The sequence below is a fragment of the Eubalaena glacialis genome, chromosome 2 (genome assembly GCF_028564815.1).
Source record: "Eubalaena glacialis isolate mEubGla1 chromosome 2, mEubGla1.1.hap2.+ XY, whole genome shotgun sequence".
Taxonomy (NCBI): domain Eukaryota; kingdom Metazoa; phylum Chordata; class Mammalia; order Artiodactyla; family Balaenidae; genus Eubalaena; species Eubalaena glacialis.
This window is the reverse complement of record NC_083717.1, coordinates 135,367,896-135,392,072: the sequence shown is the minus strand read 5'-3', so window position 1 is coordinate 135,392,072 and position 24,177 is coordinate 135,367,896. Positions and strand designations below refer to the sequence as shown.

General features: G+C 37.7%; 1 protein-coding gene across 7 annotated transcripts in view; it reads right to left on the bottom strand.

Moving 5' to 3' along the window:
• Window positions 1-23,788, bottom strand: part of MIA2 (MIA SH3 domain ER export factor 2) — a 103,502-nt gene extending 79,714 nt beyond the window's left edge. For 2 of the 7 annotated variants that reach the window (XM_061180796.1, XM_061180797.1), the window contains exons 1-6: window positions 23,490-23,781; window positions 21,638-21,771; window positions 19,383-19,469; window positions 14,851-16,084; window positions 8,877-9,095; window positions 8,671-8,771 (exon numbers count right to left, since the gene is read on the bottom strand). In XM_061180796.1, the coding sequence (XP_061036779.1) occupies window positions 8,671-8,771; window positions 8,877-9,095; window positions 14,851-16,084; window positions 19,383-19,469; window positions 21,638-21,771; window positions 23,490-23,604 (1,890 nt within the window). In that variant the 5' untranslated portion in view covers window positions 23,605-23,781. Of the gene's footprint in view, window positions 1-2,211; window positions 2,614-3,019; window positions 3,097-4,654; window positions 4,741-8,670; window positions 8,772-8,876; window positions 9,096-14,850; window positions 16,085-19,382; window positions 19,470-21,637; window positions 21,772-23,489 lie in introns of those variants that run through there. The other 5 variants (XM_061180798.1, XM_061180802.1, XM_061180801.1 and 2 more) reach the window with 5 other exon arrangements.
• Window positions 23,789-24,177: the final 389 nt, after the last annotated feature.

Below are 24,177 nucleotides of genomic sequence, written 5' to 3'. Positions count from 1 at the left end.
CTTTGTGGCCTTATTTTAAACATTGGTTTCGTAGATATAACACCAAAAGCATACGCAACCAAAGGAAAAAAAAGATAAACTACATTTCATCAAAATTAAAAACCTTGGTGCTTCAAAGGTCACCATCAAGAAAGTAAAAAGACAATCCACAGAATAGGAGAAAATATTTGCAAATCATATACCTGATAAGGGTCTAATTTCGTTAATGTATAAAGAACTCTTATGACTTCAACAATAAAAAGACAAATAATCCAATTTTTTAAATGGTAAAAGAACTGAATAGATATTTCTCCAAAGAAGACAACACAAATGGCCAATAAGCACATGTGAGGTTGTTCAACATCATTAGTCATTAGGGGACTGCAAATCAAAACCACAATGAGATATACCACTTTACACTCATCATTAGAGTGACTATTTAGAAAAAAAAAGTATCGGAGAGGATGTGGGAAATTCAACCCTCATAAACTGCCGGTGGGGATGTAAAATGGTACAGCATCTGTGGAAAACAATTTGGCAGTTCTTCCAAAAGTTAAACATACAGTAAATATGATCCAGTAATTCCACTCCTAGGTATATACCCAAGAGAACTGAAATTATTCATTAAAAAAATTTGTACGTGAATGCCCATAGCAGCATTAGTCATAGTAGTCAAAAAGTACAAACAACCCAAATATCCATTAAACTATGAATGAATATTCAAAATATAGTATATCTAGACAATGAAATACTTTTCAGCCCTAAAAAGGAATGAAGTACTGTTACATGGTACAACACGAAAGACTCTTGAAAGTGTGCTAAGTAGATGAAGCCAGACACAAAAGGCCACATATCGTATGATCCATTTACATGAAATGTCCAGAATAGACAAATTCATAGAGACAGAAAGTAGATTAGTGGTGGCCAAGGGATGGAGTGAGGTGAGAATTGGGAATGACTACTAATAAGGACAGGGTTTCTTTTTAGGGTGATAAAAATATTCCAAAGTTGTGGTGATAGCTGCACAACATAATGAACATAAAAAAAAAAAATCACTGAATTCGATACTATAAAAGGGTAAATTTTATGTTATATGATTATACCTCAATAAAAAATTATTTTTTAACTTAAAAAAAAAAATTAAAAAGCAGAGCAGTGTTGTGCTATCCTAGGCCCCAGGCCAGTGTTGTGAGCATAGTGCATTTAGCCAAAAAAGTCATCCAGATGAAGATATTGTTCACAGAGTTGTTTTTCGTGAAAAAAGGGAAATATGTGCAATCTGAAATTCCCTCTCATCCCACAAATCCTTATCTTTCTATATATCCTATCTCTTTGAATAAGTTGCCATAACCAGAAACTGGGAGTCATTCTAGATTCCTTTTCTCTCTCTGATCCTTTGCATACAATCATTAAATTCCTACCCACTATAGTTCATAGCTACTAAATATTTCCCATTCAGTACCCTCTTCTCTACCCCTACTTGACGACTCTTGTCACCTCTCCCTTACACCCTGCTTCTAGTTTTGTTGTCCTTACACCTAACCTACATACTACTAACAGGAAGATCTATTTAAACCAAAAGTCTAACCACTGCAATACTTCAAGGGCTCTTCAGCACCTACGTCACTTGGAACAAACTTACGCCTCCAACAAGCATCATTGCACATCACTCCCTGAGGCCACTTTACACTCTAGTAATACTGTTCCCAGTCTGCTGTACACACCATGTTGTTTTCATTCTTGCTCTACTGAAGCTATTCGCTCAGCCTGGAAAGGCTTTCATAAACACTCAAGAAAATGACTTAGGTGTCTTTTCAAGCAACGCGAAGTTTCAGTACTAAAAGGAACTCATTTCAGAGGATCTGTCCTCAAGTTTCTCACTGTCGAGGAAACCACGTGTTATTGACCTCTGTTCAAAATAAATAACACGACCGAAAGGCTAATTCATTTTAGGAATCGGGGAAACACACCCTTGTAAAGTCCTGCTAAGCTAATGCTCTCTTCACATTCCTGATCTCCAGGTCCCCTTACACCACACAAAAAAACCGCCCAGGCATCCTAGGAACCTGGCTACTGTCTCGGACACAGGCCGTAGCCCGGCGACAGGTGAGAACTGGCTTCAGGACCTCCGACCACCGCCGCTCAGACCCCAAAGCCAAAATCAGCTGCTACCTTCCCCGGGCGGCTCCCGCGACCCCTGAGCCAAGTGACCCGGATCGCGCCTGGACTCACCCGGCGAAGCTTTCCCAGGACCAGCCCCAAGTGCGGCTGAGAGACAGTCCCGGGCCCCTCCATGGCGTCAAGGCTGCCCTGGCAGTCGGCGCCGTATCCAGGGCCTGGCCGAGCCACACACCAGCGGGACCGGACACGCAGCGTTCGGTCCGCAACCCAAACCCGCACCCGGCAACCGGAGCAGACCACTGCGGAGCCGGCTGCGGGGAGGTCCCAGAGATGAACGGCGCCTACGGGTCTCAAGTGTCCACGCTGCCCAGCCGGGGAGCTTCGGCCCCTAGGTTACGCTTTCCGTCCTGAAGATCCGAAGGCCCAAGCCCGCCCGCACGAGCCTGCGACCTGCACTCTCCTCGCCGCCCTACCCCTCGGTTTGGTTTCGGCCAGACCGCCGCACGGAGGCGGGGTCGCGGGGACTCCGTTAATTTCCCCTCCTACTTCGCGCGAGGTTCGTAGACGTGTCCCGGTCGTTCTCTCTTAAAGGGGCCGGGGCTCTACCTGGCGGAGCTACCCAGCCTTGGAAATCGAGAGGCTTGGGGCTGAGAGAACGGGATTCGACCTCGGGGCCTGCTCTGTGGTGTGGGCCGCACCGCCCCGAACGTCAGGACTAGGTCTCAGGAGTCCCCACCTCGGGTGCCGGCGGCGAGGCTTCTCCCGGAGGCCCCTCGGCGTAGCCCGGCGGGGTGAGCGCGACGCGCCCCCTCGGCCCGGGTGCCGGCGCCTGGCCCAGCCCCAGCCCCCATCGCTTTCCTCTCGCAGCCCCGCTAGAGCCTGCTGTCCGCACCCCACGGAAGCCCTGACGGCGTCGTACCCTGGGGGAGCCCGCCGGCCCAGGGAAACCGGCCGCCGTCTTCATTCCTGTCAGAAAATGGCTTGCAGGGCCCGCGCCTCCTGCCAACCGTGTCCGGACTTTGGGCAGGAAGGCGTCTCGGGTCAGCTGTGGTCTGGGCAAAGTTTAACCTCTCCCACGCAAGAGGACATCGATCGGGCCTCCTCCGGCCAGCGGAGGGTTCGAGGGCTTTACTCACTTTTACCTGAGTTACCTGGGCACTTGCTGGGCAAACCTCTTTAAACTCCATGAACTCCTAGGTACCCAAATGCTAAATCAAACCCGTATGGACCTTAGCTGGGCGCGTGCTGTTCTCCTCTGAGGAAGGGAAGCTAAAAGTAGCATCTTGCCCTCTAAATTTAGGACCCTATATTTAGGTCTGTTGAATAAAATACTCAGGGCTGGATCTGTTCTTGGGGATGGGTTTTAGTTAACACAGGTGTAAAGGATCACCCATCTCTGAGTCTTCTAATTGAAGTCCTTAATGAAGCAACTCAAAAAGCCACAGATACTTCTTCCTAAACAAATCACCCGAGAGAACTCAATAATTGAACAGAATCTTAGTTCCTTAGGAAACTTCTCTAATGTTAAGCTCTAGCAGCAACAGAACTATTGTGCCAAAAAGAATCCAGAAATGGCCCAAGTTCACGGCAAGTGATTTTCAGGACCAAAATGCAGGCTAGTTTTTTGGAACTCAAAGTGCTCTCTCTCATTTGCCACATCAGCCTAAGGAGTTTCAGGAACTTTCACAAGTAGCAAAGAGTAGCAGCAATTGCTTAATGATTCTCCAGTTTTAAGGTATTACACAACCTTCATAGTGTTGGACAGTGTGTGCTGAAACTAAACTATGTGAATAGTTTACTACAATCAAAACAGAAGGGGCTTCCCTGGTGGCGCAGTGGTTAAGAATCCGCCTTCTAGTGTAGGGGACACGGGTTCGAGCGCTGGTCCGGGAGGATCCCACATGCCGCATAGAGCAACCAAGCCCGTGCGCCACAACTACTGAGCCTGTGCTCTGGATCCCACGAGCCACAACTACTGAGCCTGTGCTCTAGAGCCCATGCTCCGCGACAAGAGAAGCCACTGCAATGAGAAGCCCGCGCACTGCAACGAAGAGTGGCCCCCGCTCGCTGCAACTAGAGAAAGCCCGCGTGCAGGCAGCTACGAAGACCCAATGCAGCCAAAAATAAATAAACTAATTAATAAATTAATTTTAAAAATCTAAACAGAAGCATAACCAAAATTTAGAATTTCAAAGGATCTTAGAACAACAACATACGCCTCAATTAAAACACTGTATTACTGAATGAAAATTCTTCAGTAAGTCTGAACATTTTCAGGGAACTCCAGAATCGTTAGCTTTCAGGATTTATTTACAACGTAAAACATTTTTTTAAAAATCCCTTTGCCCTCCCTGAGACAGTCTGTGTCCTTTTCTAGTTTTTCAATAATTACCATTCCAAATATTAAAAACATAGAGCAGGGACAAAAGGATAAATGAAATTTAAAAGAAAAATCTACAAGTTTCCCCATGGCAAAAACAGTAAAACTTAAACTCAATGCCAGGTTCAAACCTAATTCCTTTTCTGCACACTTAATAGTCATATAGAAACTTACCTCTTCCTCTAGATCTTTCAATTCCATTTTTTAAAAGGTTCATGTTAATATATTCTAATATGTAAATAAAGTTCTACTAAGCTCCTCATATCCTTGAGAAAGATTTCAGATTCTAATACATCCTGCACTCTTGTGTTTCCACACTGTGATCCTGCTTTGACACTTGTGTGGTAAAGGGGTGCTATAGGTGGAGTTGCGACTACCAACCCATAATCTAATTTCATGGACATAACTCCTGATTAATTCTTCCTTAAATGTCATGCATAGTACTACCCTCTTAAAATCTACAATTGAAAAGAGAAATACTAAATTAGGTAACTGATAAAAATAAAATTGAATGTTTTATTCTATATTATATTCATATAGAGTACATGATTTTTACCATGTGAAAGATATAAAAGTTTGTCCTCCTTAAGTAGATATGGGACTTTGCCATCTTATATAAGCTTACTTTAAAGGAAATGGAGAACAAATTCTGTTAGTGTTTGTGACAGCTGCTAGAAAGCATACAAGAACATTGGAAACATGCTAACCAGTACACCTCATCCACAACCTAGAAACTGATTTCCCTTATGAAGGGCCCTGTTGCTAAACTGTAAACACTAGTTACTCCCATTTAATTAAGCAGTCAGTGTCACAGGCTGTACGATCTAGTCCTTCAAAAGAAAGTCAAACATGCTGAGCCACATCTTCATTCTCTGCACTAGTGATGTAAGAGTTGTTCTCAGAACATACTAAATCAGGAGCTACCTGTTGAACAAGAGCTGGGTAATTTCCACTGTTTATTCCGCATATAAATGTATATTTATATATATATTTTTATTCTAGTTAAGAATATATAAAGGTTAGAACCCAAAGAGCCTCCTCAATTATAAAATAAAGTAGATTAAAAAGTGGTGTTGATTCCTATTACTTAAACAATTCAAAAAAAGTATTTTGTATACAAAATCTAACTGAAATTGTCAGCGAATAGAAACAATTACCCGAAGCATTTAGGCAAGAAGAAAAGGAAACACTTTTGCCTAAATTTAACTGGAAAATTGCCAAAATTTCCATTTACTGCAGCTATTATGGATGCTTAATAGACCCACTAAGACTTAGAACTCCTGACCTGGCAGAAACTCTTCAGAGCATTTAGCCCAAACATTATGAACTTAAAGCTGTATAGAGGCCAAACAGTTGAAATAAGTATAGGGAAATGAAAACCGCATGTCTATTCAATGCAAGCGCTATTCAGCTTGAGCTTCTTGTTGCCACAGAAGAACGGAAGACTATGTATTACAGTCTTCTACTTTTTCAAGAGAACGCAGAAATCCAGATTTTTATATGAACTAATCTCTTAAATGTAGTCAACTGGTTCATAATTTTTAAACAATGCTCAAGCCAGCCAATGACCAGTCTGTCATCTAGTCTCTGCTACTGATATTACAGTTTTAAACCTGAGACTTCCCCAGAGAACAAGTGACTCTCCAAGGTCACAAGATAATTAACAAATTTAAGTTCAATATTTTCATGTCTGAAGAATTTCATCCAAAATGGTTCAAGTAAAATGTATTTGATTATATTTAATGAGTCCACAAAAGTAAGCTTACTTAGCATAGCCTGTATTAAGTAAGCACTTTATATGAAAGGTGAATACGGTGTACTAATAAATTATTTTTTAATTTAGTAACTTCACTGGTATAATTTATGGGAGAGGGGGATGACAAGTGAGGGCTATGTCAGTTGGACATACTAATAAGTAGAATTAATTAAATGGGTAGTTGAAAGTTTTATTATAACTATTTTTATAAATTACATCATTATTATTAGTTTTCCTTTTCTCCTATGCTAGAGCAGATTTCTAAGTAATGTTTTTAATCAACATCTTCAACACCAAATCATACAGAGTAAATTAATCACTTCTCTGAACTTATTTACCAAGTAATGTCAACTCTCTGGACACCAGCAAAGAAATAAAGTAAGGAGGAAGCCTCTGAAAGCAAAACAATATGTGTCATTGAGCCTAGTTTTCACAAATACTCTTACAGTCAGTGGCACCTGGTCACCCTAACTAAAAATCTGGTAAACTATCCTCACTTTTCCATTTTCTTCTCCTTGCTACATTCGATCAATCATTAAATCCAATGAATTCTATCTACAAAAATCTACCTAGTTTGTCCTTCCAATCATTTTAACAACCACTATCAGATATTAGGCCAAAGGTTAAAAAATGTGGCTAGTGGGCCAGACCCAACCTACAGAATGTTTTGTCTGAACTGCATGATATTTTTTCTAATCTAAATATTTGCCAGCATTAAAAATTGGGAGATTTCACACAAAAGAACCCAGATTTCCAACTTCTCTTGAAATATCAGAAGATCTGGCAAAAACCAGGCTGAAGGTAAGTAGCAGCTACATCTTTCGGAGAAAGCATACACTCTCCAGCTGGTTACAGCTCTCACCTTCACCTGTGCTGCACTCATTTCATTTGAGTTTATAAACCCTGTTTTAGACCTTCACCATTTATTTCCTGAACTAAAGTGATAACTTCTTGATTGGCCTCCCTGCCTCTGGTCTTTATCCGGTTCAATTCTTATTTGACAATGTTGACAGATAGACTTTAAAAATGAAACTTTTTCAGTTCACTCCCTACTTAAAATTCCTCAGTAGTGCCCCATCATTTAAAAGATAGAGTTCAGGGCTTTCCTGGTGGCGCAGTGGTTGAGAATCTGCCTGCCAATGCAGGGGACACGGGTTCAAGCCCTGGTCTGGGAAGATCCCACATGCCGCGGAGCAACTAGGCCTGTGAGCCACAATTACTGAGCCTGCGCGTCTGGAGCCTGTGCTCCGCAACAAGAGAGGCCGCGATAGCGAGAGGCCCGCGCACCGCGATGAAGAGTGGCCCCCACTTGCCGCAACTAGAGAAAGCCCTCGCACAGAAACGAAGACTCAACGCAACCAAAAAAAAAAAAAAAAGATAGAGTTCAACTTCCTATCATAACATGCAAAGCTATTTTTTATATAATCCCAGTATGCAACTTCAGTCTCACTCTGTATTCAATCAGACTGAATTGCTTATAGATCTCCAAAAATGCCAAGCTCTCTCCCACTTCTGTACTTTTAAAAATGCTCTCTCCTCAACCTAGAATGTTTATCCTTTCTTGCCTGGCTAACTCCTACTCTTTCTTCAATATCAGGTCAAGTAAGATCTCTTCTGGGACATTTTCCCAGGCTCCTCCTCCCCACCCTCTCTACCTACCACTTCCAATCAGTCTACTGGGCAGCTCCTCCTGTATATCAGTAGCATCCTGTGGCTATTACAGCACCATATTATAATTATTGCATTTTTTTTTTACTGGTGTCCTCCAACTAGAGTGAACTCCTTGAAGGCAACCACTGTTAAATTTCATCTTAAAATGTAAATGAGAAGACAAAAGTGCCTCCTCAATTATTTATTTGGTAGCAGTAGATGAGAAAAGGAACAAACATTTGTAAAAGGCCTCATGTGCCAAGTACTACAGCTAGGTCCTTTTGCAATATTTCATTTACAATAAATGAGATAGAATTTAAAAGGATTTACAATAAATGAAAAAGTGGACAGATTTTAGAATTTTAGTTATGCCTTGGTTAAATTTTGAGGTACTAGTTGCTTTTGCAAGATTCTCACATTACACCATTTTGAGGTCACAGCTGTCATTCAAATACTAATAATTTGCTTAAGATTAATTTTCAGTTCATATTATTTCTGAGTTAACTCTTAGTGTAATTTCCCCTGATTTGAAAAAAAAGGGGAAGGAAAAAACCCAAATGCTCAAGATCAACATAGCTTAAGGAAAGTTTTAGAAAAAATCCTTAACAACATCTATGCAACAAAACATTCATGTAAGGAGAAAGCTTACATGTAAGATCTTATGTAAAGAGAAATATTATGTAACACTTACATAGGGAGGATTCACTCAAACATAATTTTCAGCTGTTCCTATACTTAGTAAAATAGGTAAAATTATTGAAAAACATCTAAAACGTCAACTTACCCTTTCTGTAAGAACTACAATTGGTGAAAACGCAGAATTCAGGAAATCATAAACATCAATTTGAAATAAATATTTCAGAATCTGACACTCAGAAGCATCTTCTGTCAATTTATAAATAAAAATATGTTAACACTTGATACGATGTAATTTTGAATCTAATTTTTTCCTTACTTGCTGCATTGGAGAACAAATAGCTTGTTTCTTACCTTTTTGAGCAACATAATCTTGAGAAGACAAAGAGTAATCAGTTGAAAAGATCTGACTGTTTGACAGGGTATTTTCCACAAATGTGTCTATTTCCACTTGAGCAGGCCTTTCAGTGTCTAGCGATGTTTTTGATTTTTCATCATTATTTTCAGAAGATAGAGTTTTGAAATGTACTTCTTCGTGAATTCTCATAGATAACTCTATTTTAGAGACCATATCTGCAAATAAATAAGGAGAAATGTTTTGGATTTTTTTTTTACATGCTTGCTTTGTTGTGGGCTTCCTATTTTTTTTCTAGGCAGGTCATTCTTTGAATCTTGTGGGCATTGTGATACTTCATTATGGAAAGAATTCATTAAAACATAAATTTGTAGCCTCTATTAGTTGCTATTTCTGATGTAATAAATTACCACACACTTAGTGGCTTAAAGGATACAAATACATTCTCTTAGAGTTCTGGAAATCAGAAATCCTACAACCAAGGTTTTGGCAGGGCTGTGTATTCCTTCTGGAGGCTCTAGAGGAGAACCCATTTCATTGCCTTTTGTACCTTCTGAAGGGCATCTGCATCCTTTGACTCATGACCCTGTATATATGAAGATATATATGTACATCTCAAGAACTTTCATTTAAAAAGGCTTACCAGGCTTCCCTGGTGGCGCAATGGTTAAGAATCCGCCTGCCAATGCAGGGGACATGGGTTTGAGCCCTGGTCCAGGAAGATCACACATGCCGTGGAACAACTAAGACCGTGCACCACAACTACTAAGCCTGCGCTCTAAAGCCCGCAAGCCACAACTACTGAGCCCACAGGCCTAGAGCTCGTGCTCCACAACAAGAGAAGCCCGCACACTGCAACGAAGAGTAGACTCTGCTTGCCGCAGCTAGAGAAAGCCTGCGTGCAGCAACAAAGACCCAATGCAGCCAAAAATAAATAAATTTATTTTTAATAAATTTATAAATAAATTTATTAAAAATAATAATAAAAAATAAAAGGGATCACCCTTCCCCAAAATTAAGAAAAAAATTAATTTGAAACATATATGTCATAATTTTACACATTTGTAATGTTGTATCATATGCATCCCATGTCATCATACGCATACATGTGCATACCATGTCAAATAGCCATCAATTTAAGACAATTCAATTTTCAAACATAGTTTAAACTGATCACCTGATTCAATGAACTAATCAAATAGGATTTTTAAAAAAAGTTCTAACTAGTCCTAGCCTGAGCTATAGTATTCAAGTAAATTGTGGGATTTATTCCTCAGTTACTTTTTAAGACAAGGATAGAAAAGTATCAGTGCAGCCCTGAAAAACAATATTAAAGAATAGTCCTAACTGAATTATTCAATGTCTAACTTTGCTCTTTGAGTTATGAATTTAACACATGGCTTTGATGCTGTCACTTACTTAGCATTGTTTAAAAGATGAAAGTCCCAAGTAAGCAAACACATATCTGTAATTTACTAATGCCACCTGTGGATATTAAACTTAAAAATGAACAATCAACTCAGGAGTCTGAATACAATAGGCCTGTTGTAAATACAGGACTCAAATAGTGATCTACAATGATGTTTAATGGCATTAGGGGAAAAAAGGCTTATTCGACAATTAATTACACCAAATTTATATGTGCCTAAATTGGTTTATTTTAAATATTGTTTTACACTGCATTTGAAATAAATATATGTGAAGAAAATGAAAATTTCCTATAATAATTTCATATTTGATTAAACTTTTGAGGTATTATTTTCACATTACTTAAATCTAAGCTTTAAGATTTACATTAGAGGCCAAAACAATCTTGAAAATGAAGAGCTGGAGGAATCAAGTTCCCTGACTTCAGACTATACTACAAAACTACAGTCATCAAAATAGTATGGTACTGGAACAAAGACACATGGATCAGTGGAACAGGATAGAGAGCCTAGAAATAGACCCATGCACTTATGGTCAATTAATCTAGAACAAAGGAGGTAAGAATATACAATGGAGAAAAGACGGTATCTTCAATAAATGATGCTGAGAAAACTGGACAGCTACATGTAAAAGAATGAAATTAGAACATTCTCTACTACTGTATACAAAAATAAACTCAAAATGGATTAAAGACCTAAATGTAAGACTGGATACTATAAAATTCCTAGAGGAAAACATAGGCAGAACACTCTTTGACATAAATCACAACAGTATTTTGGGGGATCTGTTTCCTAGAGATGGAAATGGAAACAAAACCAAAAATAAACAAATGGGACCTAATTAAACTAAAATGCTTTGCACAGCAAAGGAAACCATAAGCAAAACAAAAAGACAACCTACGGAATGGGAGAAAATATTTGTGGATGATGCAACTGACAAGGGATTGATTTCCAAAATATACAAACAGCCCATACAGCTCAATATCAAAAAAGCAAACAACCCAATCAAAAAAATGAGTGGAAGACCTAAATAGGCATTTCTCCAAAGAAGACATATGGATGGCCAAGAAGCACATGAAAAGATGTTCAATGTTGCTAATTATTAGAGAAATTCAAATCAAAAGTACAATGAGGTATCACCTCACACCAGTCAGAATGGTTATCATCAAAAACTCTACAAACAATAAATGCTGGAGAGAGTGTGGAGAAAAGGGAACCCTCTTATACTGTTGGTAGAAATGTAAACTGATGCAGCCGCTATGGAGAACAGTATGGAGGTTTCTGAAAAAACTAAAAATAGAACTATCATATGATCCAACAATCCCATTCCTGGGCATATATCGGGAGAAAACTATAATTTGAAAAGATACAGGCACCCCAATGTTCATAGCAGCAATATTTACAAATAGCCAAGACATAGAAGCAACCTAAATGTCCATCGACAGATGAACAGATAAAGAAGATGGTATGTATATACAATGGACTATTACTCAGCTATAAAAAAGAATGAAATAATGCCATTTGCAGCAACATTGATGGACCTAGAGATTATCATATTAAATGAAGTAAGTAAGAGAAAGACAAATATCATATGATATCACTTATATGTGGAGTCTCAAAAATGATACAAATGAACTTATTTACAAAACAGAAATAGACTCACAGACATAGAAAACAAATTTATGGTTACCAAAGGGGAAAGCGGGGGAGAGATAAATTAGGAGTTTGGGATTAACAGTTATACACTACTGTATATAAAATGGATGAACAACAAGGTCCTAATGTATAGCACAGGGAACTATATTCAATACCTTATAATAACCTAATATAGAAAAGAATCTGAAAAAGAATATACATATGTTCTTATACATATATATATTCAGTTATATATGTATAACTGAATCACTTTGCTGTACACCTGAAACATTGTAAATCAACAATACTTCAATTTAAAAAAGTACATTAGATACAGATATGACTTTCTTACAATTATTAATAAATTAATAAACAGAATTTTAATTCAAATAAAATAATGAATAGTTTTCATATTTAACTGTACTTGGGAAATTCATTATTTAAATAAGCTCAGTTTGGAGTCCTTTTGTAAAATAGTTATTAATATTGTAATATAAATAATTGTTCCCTAATTTATCTGTTTTGTAAATTCTTATGTCAGGATATTAGCTTTTTGTAAATGCGGTTATCTCAAGCCTCAGCTTTTCACAAATACTTATTCAATATCAGTGATTCATTTTCCTTATGCACTCTTTCTAAATAAGTCAAGTTTTCATTGTTATTCCCTAAAAGAGTTGTTGAAATTATCTGAAAATATTGGCTATTTTAGCTATTTCTCCAATATTGAGAAAATAGAGTCTGTGGTTTTATCTGAATCCCTCTTTCAGTATTCTTTTTTTTTTTTTTTGGAATTTATTTATTTATTTGGCTGTGTCGGGTCTTAGTTGTAGCACTCGGGATCTTTGTTGCGTCATGCGGGATCTTCCGTTGCCCCGAGCGGGCTCTTCGTTGGGGCTCTCAGGCTCTAGAGTGCGCGGGCTTAGTTGTCCTGCAGCATGTGAGATCTTAGTTCCCCAACCAGGGATCAAATCCGAGTCCCCCAGCATTGGAAGACGGATTCTTAAACACTGGACCACCAGAGAAGTCCCTAGTATTCTTTTTTTAAAACAAACTTTGCATGACCCCAGCTTGTTTTTCATTTAATTAATAGTGAAATGTTTTGAAGTATTTATATAGTAAGACATCTTTTTTCTGAAACTTAAAGGAATTTCTTAACATTTTTATAAAAGTCCCTCAAAACTAGTTATAATTGCATAAATGCCCTGTTCTCATTTGACTATCTACCAAGTTATTCATATTTAGAAATTCTCCCAGCATCACTATATGAAATGATAAATAAATTCTACTAAAATGATATTCAGAATGCCCTGAAGTTTCTATAAATAAGCTCTAAAATATTTTTATATATCTATATTTTGAATACTGTATTTCTGGGTTTGATATTGTTTTCTTTTAGTCTCTCTTCTTTCCAATTACTCATCTGCTTTTTCACAAATATCCCCTTAGGATCTAACAAACTTAGAACAAAATAATTTCCTGTAGCCTTTGAAAATCTAGGTCTCTAATGTTTTCAGTCATGAAAATCATCACACCACCTTTCTTATTTAGAAAAGGGTTAGAATCTAAAGTCTATATTCTGGTTGAGGATGTTGATCAAGTAAAGAACTCATATTTTCTAGAATATTAAGAGAAATAACATATAGTTCTTCTGGAAATTCAAGATAATCAACCAGCACCAGTGAAATGTGTTTCCTTCTGAGTTTGCAACATTGTTGATCTCTTCTTGTGAAAGTTTTTCTGTCATTCTAGGATTTGATTGCTTCTGTATTATTGGCCAATATTTGCTGAGTTTCTAATCTGTCCATCATAGAATGGAGATGTGGGAAAGTCATGTTATATAATTCTTTACTTAAAATATTATCCACCTGTTTTTAATCATAGGAGTTGCTAGATACCTGGACATCTAGATCTAGAAGTACCCTCTGATACTCTGCTCTCTTCTGTTGCCCTCTGTTGATCTCCCAGAATTGAGATACTTGAGGAAGAAAGCTGAAAACTTTTTACATTGTTTTTGCTTGAGTTTCCTTATTATCTTGTACAGTTAAAGAAAACCCTTGTTATCATAGCTCTTCTTGGGGGGAGGAGCTATAGATCTAGAATAAAATATCATTCAGGAATCAAGACAATTTTAAATTACCTTAGCTTAGGTTTCTAAGAACACCCTTCAGATATAGCTATATTGGGATAGTGTAAATGAGCTAAAAAGTGAGTGCAAATAAGAAAAAATTCTCACCTAACAGAACAGGAAGTCAATGAACATCATCTAAAATAGGTTACTCAAAGAAGAATATAAATATTTTATTTAGAAAATAGAGATAAACACTAAAGGAAATTTTCTTTAAAAAATAAAGGAAATTATTGTCCCTGGGACAGAGGTAGAAGTAGAAATAGACAGAGGGAACAGAAATTGCTTTTGTTAAAAAAACAAAACAAAACAAAACCTTAGCACTATTTATATTTTTAACCTGTTTACGTATAATAGTTTGATTAAAACTTATTGTAAAATACCTTGAGATCTCCTTGAAACATCCATATATAGCCAATCATTCTTTGTCCCTTGGGATTTTATTTTATGATATTAAGATCTAATAAATCCCAGAGTAAACCAGAAATTGATAAAAGGGTGATTGATAAAGTTGTTGTTGATTATTGAGTATTTTGAGAAATATGGATTCCTGGATGTTTCATGTGATTTGCACTTTTAAAAATAGATTATGTTTAACGTATGGACACCAAGCGGGGAAAGTGGTGGGGGGGAGGGGTGGTGGTGTGATGAATTGGGAGATTGGGATTGACGTATATACACTAATATGTATAAAATAGATAACTAATAAGAACCTGCTGTATAAAAAATATAAAAAATAGATTATATTTTAAAAAGAAATCATATTATAGATATTTTTATACTAACCTGGCTGACTGTATCCGTCTTTCAACATCATGTCTTCCGTATTATCTGTGGGGTAATACTCAACTGAAAATTCTTCTCTTTTATCATTTTCACCTCCATTATTTTCATCCAGTGTCTCTTTGGGAAATGGCAATTCTGTCTCCTTTAGAATGTTCTGGAAGTTCCAGGGGTTGTCAAAAGTATACAAGAACTTTTTAAAATATGGTAAAGTATCAGAATCATCTGTTTTCTCTAAGACCATTTGCTTGCCTATTTGATTTTCAGTTTCCATAATTTTTGTTATTTTTATTTCTTGTTCCTTATCAGTGTCAAATTCACTTGTTGGAGGATGTCCATGTTTATCTCCCCCACCTTCTTCTTCATTTTTTCCATCATCTGATATAATTTTATCTTCATTAGCATATGCAAATCCTAGCATAGCAAAACCAAAATCAAACCAACTTGGCTTGAGAATTGAGCTATCATTAGTGATTGTGTCTTCTTTTTCTATTAATATTTCTGTACACGGAACGGTGGGTTCTTCCTCAGAGGATATGGAACTAGGAACATCTTGTAATGGTGGGTTGCTTTCTTTGGACAATAATTCAAGCCCTGTATCCTCACCCCCAAAACCAAAATAACTTGTAAATCCACCACCAAACCAACCAGTGTCTTGAGGATTGAGGATGTGCTCTGACTCAGACACTAGTTCAGACTGTTTCTTTGGCACTGAATCAAATTCTGATTCAAGTTCTTGCTTATGTTCTGTTTGGGGCTCACCATTGTTTAATCCCTCTGGGTCATTCTCATCTTCCACTGTTATTTTTCTACTTCGAAATGAGCTTTCCTCTAGAGGTTCAGTAACTGATTCAAAAGTCTTTTCTCCAGCTTGGTCCTTTCCAAATCCAAACCATCCTTTCACTTCAGGAATGGCTGAGGATGGTGGGACATGATCCCCTTCTGGAATAGGATACTGTTCCACATTTCCAGCTTCTACTGCTTCCCAGTCCTTTGATTCACTAGTACTTCTGATATCTTCAGGAGCCTCTGATGCTGGAAATTGGTCTTCAAACAAAGTACTTTCGGAAGTTGAATAAAAGCCAAGGTCTATCTGAAAATCACTTTCATATACTCTAGATTTGGGCTCCTTGTCTTCTTCATATGGATATGTATTTTCACCATTATCACTGTTTAACTCACTATCTTCATTTTCAAATGTGTAGCTTATTCCAAGAAGACAGAGAAAGTCAGATTCCTGAAAGAAAAAAAGTTACGATTGACATTAATATATAAAAACTCCTTGTTTCTCTGAAATCATTTTAAATGGATGAGTATGATTTTCCCAAGGCCACACAACTAGCTCAACAGCAGAGCAAAAACTCCTAATCTCAAACACTTGTATCATAACTGACTTTTCAGGGTTAATGATATAAACCTAAATGAAAATCCTCTTGCATTAGGATTTATTTATTATCAAATAATTGAAGAACTTCAGAAGCAGAGGCAATCAAGTATTGAGTATATTCTGCAAATAAACTCTAGTGACCAGGCGTACATGGCCACAAAATCTTGCTCCTGGTAAGAGTACACTGAATGGGCATATGCAGCTGTGCAGCGCTTTCAGGGAGGGGAATTTACAGCACATGGTCACAGCTCAGACAAACCAAAGACTCTAAAGCATGAAGGCCTGGTTAGAAGTTGCACTAAAAAAACTTCTTTTTTTTTTTGGCTGCGTTGGGTTGTAGCTGCGGCACGCGGGCTTCTCTCTACTTGTGGCATGCGGGCTCCAGGGCACATGGGCTCTGTAGTTCGCGGCACGCAGGTTGAGCCGCGCGAGCTCAGTGGTTGTAGTGTGCCGGCTCAGTTGCCCCGTGGCATGTGGGATCTTAATCCCCTGGCCAGGGATCGGACTGGTGTCCCCTGCATTGGAAGGCGGATTCTTTACCCCTGGACCACTGGGGAAGTCCTCACTTAGACTCCTTTTGTTGAGATATTGCATGTAGCCGATGCAAGCAGTGATCCCCTTGCTCATCTCACAAAACAACCAAATCGTCAAGAAGAAAAATGGTGAAGCTATTTTTTTTTTATCTGAAGGTATGAAACAGTGATATACACTGCTCTTTGGATATCCCCATTATGAAATGAGAATAAAGCTCAGAATTTTACAAAAATAAACTTCAGAATTGCAATCTTACAGTATTTTTTGGCATTGCAACATAGTAGGTGATTAACAACAGACGCTGGAGCCAAACGCTCTGGGTTCAAATCCTAATCCTGCCGTTTACTAGCTCTGTGACCTTGGGCGAATAGGATGACCTTTCTATGCCTCAGTCTCCTCATCTGTAAAATGCGAATAATGACAGTACCTACCTTATAGGGGTGTTGTGAGGATTAAATGAATCAAGTAATTAAAATAGCAACTGTCTCTAGTAAATACTAGCCTAATCTAGCCCAAGGTTACACTACCCCAGATGAGCCAGTCATGCAAGGATAAAAAGGCCCAACCCCTTGCCTCTATTCAGGACAATCCTGAAAGGCCATTCCAGCTCCAAAGCTCCTTATGGAATCACCTGAAACCTTTGTTGCAACCGGATCACAGTTCAACTTCTCTGTCTTCCCGATCCTGCTTTTCCTTGTATTCCCTCACAGGTGCTATTCCCAAGAGTACTCCCTAGTAAACCTCTTGGATGCAAAGATCCATCTTGGAGTCTATTTCCCAGGGAACTTGACCTAAGAATTTGGGCCTTCTAGGGACTTCCCTGGTGGTTCACTGGGTAAGACTCCGTGCTCCCAACGCAGGGGGCCCGGGTTCGATCCCTGGTCGGGGAACTAGATCCCACATGCATGCTGCAACTAAGACCTGGTGCAGCCTAAATAAATACATGTTTTTTAAAAAATAAAGAATTTGGGCTTTCTATATGCTTACTATGTGCTCTGCACTGTGCCAGGTGCTGAAATTCTACAGTAAACAATAGAAAAACGTAATTATAAATTGTGATAAGTGCTATGTAGGAAGTAAACAGGAAGCTGTGATTAAGAAGCAGTAATTCCTTTAGAATCATCATGGAAGAGCTCTCTGAGGCACTGATGTTTAAGCTGTGACCTAAAGGATAAGAAGGAACTAACCAGGTGAAGAACTTAGGGGAAGCATTCCGAACAGAGGGAACAGCCCGTTTGGGTTTCTGGGCTAGGAAAGAGCTTGGCATGTTCTAAGAACTATCAATAGGCCAGTGTGGCCAGGAGCATAGTGAGTGCGGGGAGAGTGGCACGTGACAGGGTCAGCAGCGGGGGCAGGAGCAGATCATGTAGAGCCAGGGTAAGGAGTCAGGGCTTGATTCCGGGTTCAATGCAAAGCCATAAAAAGGCTTTAAACCAAGCGAATGACATGATCTGATTTCTTTGTTTTTGTATCTATAAGATCCATTGCTGTCTGGAGAATGAATTGGAAGAGGGCAAAAGTAGGGGCAAGGAGACCAGTTAGAAACCTACTGCAGTGTCCTACTCAAGAGATAATGATGCTTTGAATCAGGGCTACGGGGAGAGTAAAAATGAAGAGAAGACAGATATATTTTGGAGACAGAACTGACGGGACCAGTAGTTATACAGTGAATAGACAGTTAATCCCAGAATTTTTGCTGGAAAAGAGCCAGCTAATAGTTTACTTAACTAGGCAGACTGACTTCACACTGACCTCAGGTAAGGTAAATAGGCTTAACCTGGAATGTGAATTAAATGGGCTAATCAAATTCACATATTGAAGAGTCACCTTCTGATTCCCATTCTCATTATCAAGCCCAGCATTATCAAGTTCATTTAAAACTCCAACAGCAAAAGAGGTTTACAGATATGAGACCTAGAGAGTGTGGTGGGAAATAAACTCTGTCCCAGTAGGACAATAACATTAGTAATAATATCTAACACTTACATAGCACTTACTAAGTGCTGTTCTATGTACTTTACATATGCTCATTTCTTGCTCAATAAATTTGTTGAGGTAGCACTATATTATAATCATCATCTTCATTTTACAGATGAGAAAAAAGGCACACAAGACCACATGGCAACTAAGTGGCTGAGTCAGGCTTTGAACCCAGTCTACCTCCAGAATCCATGCTCTTAACCACTACACTCTACTGCCTGTTAATTTTTCAGTAAGCAAAATCCTTGTCATCAATCTCGTCTTACCTAATTTATTCACATACTCAAACTATTCCTAGAGTGAGTTTTCAGACTATTTTATATATCCACTATATAAGATGTATAACTGATGGGCACTTATACCACAGAAAACTGTTTTAGCCAAAAAATTTTTAATTCAATTAATAACCGATAAAGCAACTATACTCTAATATCAATTAATAAAAATAAATAAATAAAATAAAATAAATAATACATTCATTAAAGAAGAAGAAGAAAAAAACTATTGGTAATTGGAAAAGAGAATTCTTGGGTGTTTACAACAACTATTTCTTTTGTTAGAGAAAATAAAATATAAATTTTCTCTAATAAATAAATAAATAAATTCAATTAATAACCGAAATGAGTTTACTCACTTTTGTTGATATTTCAACTTCCTCAGATATGAACACCTCTTCAATCTGGACTGCATCTCTGGGAAAATACCCAAAGTCCTTTCCTTTCTATCAAAATGAAGAATGAAGATTAGCAAGTAAGAGTGATCAAAGCAATAATAGCCATTGAGCCTAATTTTGTTTCATGCCCTTGGCTTTCATCTATTTCAAATTACAAACATTAACGGCTTTCATTTACCATCTAAAAGAAAGTCAGTGAAATCATATTCCTTTTGCTACTCGACAGAACAGCATAAATCTGAGGGAACAAAGGGTCAAGCTATAAAATGCCACTTTTTCAGATTTCAGAGGGAAAACCACACATTTTCTTTCTTTTTTCTGTTCTTAATGACCTTTCTTGCCCAGGTGGACCACAGATTTACACTAGTAAACCTGGAATATCAAAAAGCAAGAGAATGGTGACTGTAGCCAAGCAAGATGGAGCTGTGACATATGCAGCATTTTCAGGATGTCAAAATTGGGTAAGATGTTTAAACTCTGAAGGGCTGAGGTGGATTCATCAAGATGGTAAGGATCTATGAGTCTTCCAGGGTGCATTTGGTTCCATACAACTTTTCTGAGGGTACCTTGGTAGCAGAGATCCTCTCAATCCGGTTTAAGTGCATACAAGATGTCCCCCAAGAGTGAAGGCTTCACATAACCACTCTCAGCCCATTTCCCATCCCTGTCAAAGTTTAAAGAGCATATTTCTTTTGGCCTTTTGATTCAGCACCGTTATACCTCAACTGTGATTCTTCCAGCTCTCCAGTTGCTGCAATTATTTGGAAACTGAAGGAATGAACTCCACAGTGTGGCTTCTTTTTCTTGGCCATGCCAGTGGGGCTTGCGGGGTCTTAGTTCCCTGACCAGGGATTGAACCCAGGCCCTCTGGCAATGAAAGCCCAGAGTCCTAACCACACAGTGTGGCTTCTTAAACAGTTATCTGCCTGGACTAGACACCTAAGGCACAAAACCAAGTGTGCTTGAAACTTCACCCTGGCTCCACACATTACATGCTGCTTTTGTGTGGAACTATCATTTTCACACATAGTAAACAAGAAAGAATGCTTTCTTTTCCTCTTATGATACTTACTGTGTCATTTTCCTTATAGTTGCATTGGATACCTCCCATGCATTCAAGACAGAGAAATGGCATGTTTAAGGCACCATAAGCAGTAAGAAGTCTTGGGAGCTGCAAAGTCCAGGTAAACAATTCTGGCCAACAACAGTCTGAGGTTCAGTCATGTAGCCCCTCATGCTAAAAAGCAGGATAGACCCAAATAGAATCTGCTCCTTCAAATAAAGATCACAGAGGCTACACAGGGAAGAGATCTTATGCATATGCAATATGGAAATGATGTATGTATCAGGTTGGCCATGCTTGCTCAGCTTGGGAGTAAAATCACTTGTCATGGCATCTTTTCATTCTAAAGCATGATATAATCTAAGATACAAACCTATATTCAACTGAAAATATTAATCATTAATTTTTCTATGTTGTATATTCAGAGAGGTGATTCAGGCGTCTAGGCATTTCAGTGTAATAGGACTTTGGGCCAAATAGTAGTCTCTCTCAGTTATTCTTTTCCTCCATGAAAAATTCATATACCTCACTTCCCTAGGCTACTAATCTTTCTGAGGATCTCTTCAATAGCAACTCAGTCCTTTTTTGCTCAGAAAGACATGTCTTTTTTTTTTTTTTTTCTTTTTTTGGCCAAGTAGGATCTTAGTTCCCCAACCAGGGAATGAAACTGCGCCCTCGGCAATGAAAGCACAGAGTCCTAACCGTTGGACCACCAGGGAATTCCCAAGACATGTCTTTTAATCTAATTAACTAAAACTTCCCAGTCTCTCTTAAACTTGGCCATTGGTAGCACCAAGGGATGGCTGGGGTTACCTAGTCATCCCATAATCTCCATTGGCCCCTCTAAAGTCTCTCCAAATAAATATAAGACCTAAGTTCAAAAACGATGCATGCTGTGTAAAAGTAATTTCAAGGCACTCTTAAGCCTTCATCCCAACCAGACTGGCTTCCCCAAAGCTACTTTTTATAGAAATTCTGGAACCGACACTGAACATGACCATTTTTTTGTTTTTTTGTTTAAATATGTTAAGGGTTTTTAATATATATATAAAGTACTTTTAAATTCTTGAAGTTCCTTTAGAGATGAACACCAGGCACCCTTGTGCAAGCTAGTCATTTATTCTGTATTCAATTTGTAAGATTAGATACTTACACTTCCTGCCCACAAATCTTCCCTTTCTCCTGCGAGTTTAACATAAACGGATATCTCTTCTCCCTTAGTGAAGTTCAGGTATCGACAGTCAGGTCCTCTGTAATCTCTTATGGCTAAGACTCTGCTTATTAAAGCTATGTAAACATGAAGAGAAAAACACACAGTAGAGAAGGGAAGGAAAAGATAATTAGTTTTCTTCTGGCACCTACTATACTCCAGGCATCATGATAAGCTCTTTCATACCTTTTATTACTGCTATTATTAAATCCTCAAAACAGACCTATGAGGTAAATAATCTCATCTCAGACTAAAAAATGAGCCTTTAATTAACTATCAAAGAGTTGGTCACACACCTGATAAATGGTGGAGCCAGATTTGAACTGAAGTTCTTTTCACTGCAACATCCGCCTTCTGTATTCTGAGTTTTCTTTCTGTTTTTTCCTAAGCCTTTCTAAAAACCCATCAGTCTCTCTTCATGGACAACTCATATCCTACTTCCGCTATAAGACAACCTTAATTGGTCCAGCCTACTCTGCCGCTTCTCTGAATTTCAATATTATCTATTATCCTCATGTTGTATTACTATTTACTGTTTCATATTGACCTGTCTTGTCATCATTCACTAGAATGAAAATCCCTGGAGGACAAGAAACTTATCTTACATTTCATTTTATCCCTCTTAGATACACACCCCTCATCCCCCAGACCCAGCACATAATAGGCCCTTAATAACTATGAATGACCATAACCACATATGCTAGATTTAGCCCTTCAGCACATAAAGTAATATACATACCTTATTAACGATTATAATTATACTGGCATATGTAAAACCTTTTCATTAAGTCGTGCAATTAAAGTTAAAAAACTTTTATCAATTACTATAAATTTGAATGTTCTCTTTCTTTCCATGTTATGTGCCTAGCCCTAAGGAAACTAAAATGAGGTTGTAAAGAAGGAAAGAAAAATTGTTATAATAATATTATTATAAAACATCATCTAGTAAACATTCTCTATATATTAAATTATGTATCCAAATGATTAAGGAAAATGTTTACACATAAAAAATTTACTTTTAAATCATTTATGTTCATACTAATAATATTTTGCATTTTTAATTACATGTTGCAAATTCAAAGTAATTCTCACATACTGGAGGGATAGAACAATATAAAGCAATTCTAATATACTGGGATGCTATTCATTTTGTACCATAATGCCAATTGCAGAAAATAAGTTCTTAAGCAATAAAATGAAAATTAATTTCTCTTTGTAGAAAAAGGAAGTTTAATATTCAAAGATATAAACAAAATTGTGTACTCCTAACACTGATTTCAGTATTTTTGCATAATAAGGGAACACAGAAATAATTAATGTTTGATAAAGTTTACACAATAAATCATGACGATTTGAAATAAAAACAGTCTTAGAAAACTCATGAGAATCAGAAACTTCTCATTGTGAAATAGAAACTAAAAAATGTAAGGGCTTCATAAAAATAACTATCAAATGGCTTGATATCTTTTTTAATACAAATCAATTACACTTATCTTAAAAAATAGTAAACGTGCTAATTGGTTTGTTTTTGAGATCTGGATTAATATCCTTAAAATTTCTTATATATTTATATATCAGGCTGATCTTTGCCCCTTTGTATATTTACATTAAAAACTATCACAAAATACTTTGCTTCCAGCATTTCTTTTTTATAGTGTACTATACCTTATAATTATAAATATTTCTCAATGATATTAATGTTCATTTTTATCATACATGTCCACAATAACGTTTTATATCACTTCAGAGCCTCATTTTAAGAGGAAAAGAAGGAAAAAAAAGAAAAGCGACTTACTTTCACATTCCAAGTCACCACATTTTTTTAAGTCTGCCAGCAGTTTTGTGCCCTCCAGACACTTTGTCAGAGAAATAACCAGAAGAAGGATTCTGTGAACTCCAAGATCCGCCATGCTAAAACAAGCAGGAATCCCAAACAAGGTTTAAACCAGTTGTTTAGGCGCCAGATATGCCAGCCAAAACAGGAGATACCCCACACTCTTTACTTAATATAAGAGGAAAAGTTTTGGGGTTTTTAAATCCCTTGATAACTACCTTTTTCTATTGGTGTTTAGGCTTAACTTGAGGGACAAACACTCTCTGTTCTCTATCTGCAGTATCAGCAGTGTCAGGTATCCAGATTATACATAAGGGTTTAATAATTAACAGGCATTTTTAGTTGGAGTCATGTTTTATAAAGCCAGAGCAGTCAAACTCTCTTGCTTAAAGGCACCTTGCATTCCACAGAACAATTCTTAAAGAGGCCTCCATAAAAAGGTAGTTCATCTCCTTCTGTTAAAGTCTTCAGGTAGGTCAGTCAATAAGTTCATAGTATTTGCTGCATGCAAATACCAGCGTCAGTGGAGATATAGTTATATGTAGAAGCAATAATAATTAATGTTAAAAGCATGGTTTGGGATTATCATGATGAAAGTTATTTGAAAAAAATATCCCATGTTCGTATTTTAACAACCTTCAGTGTTACT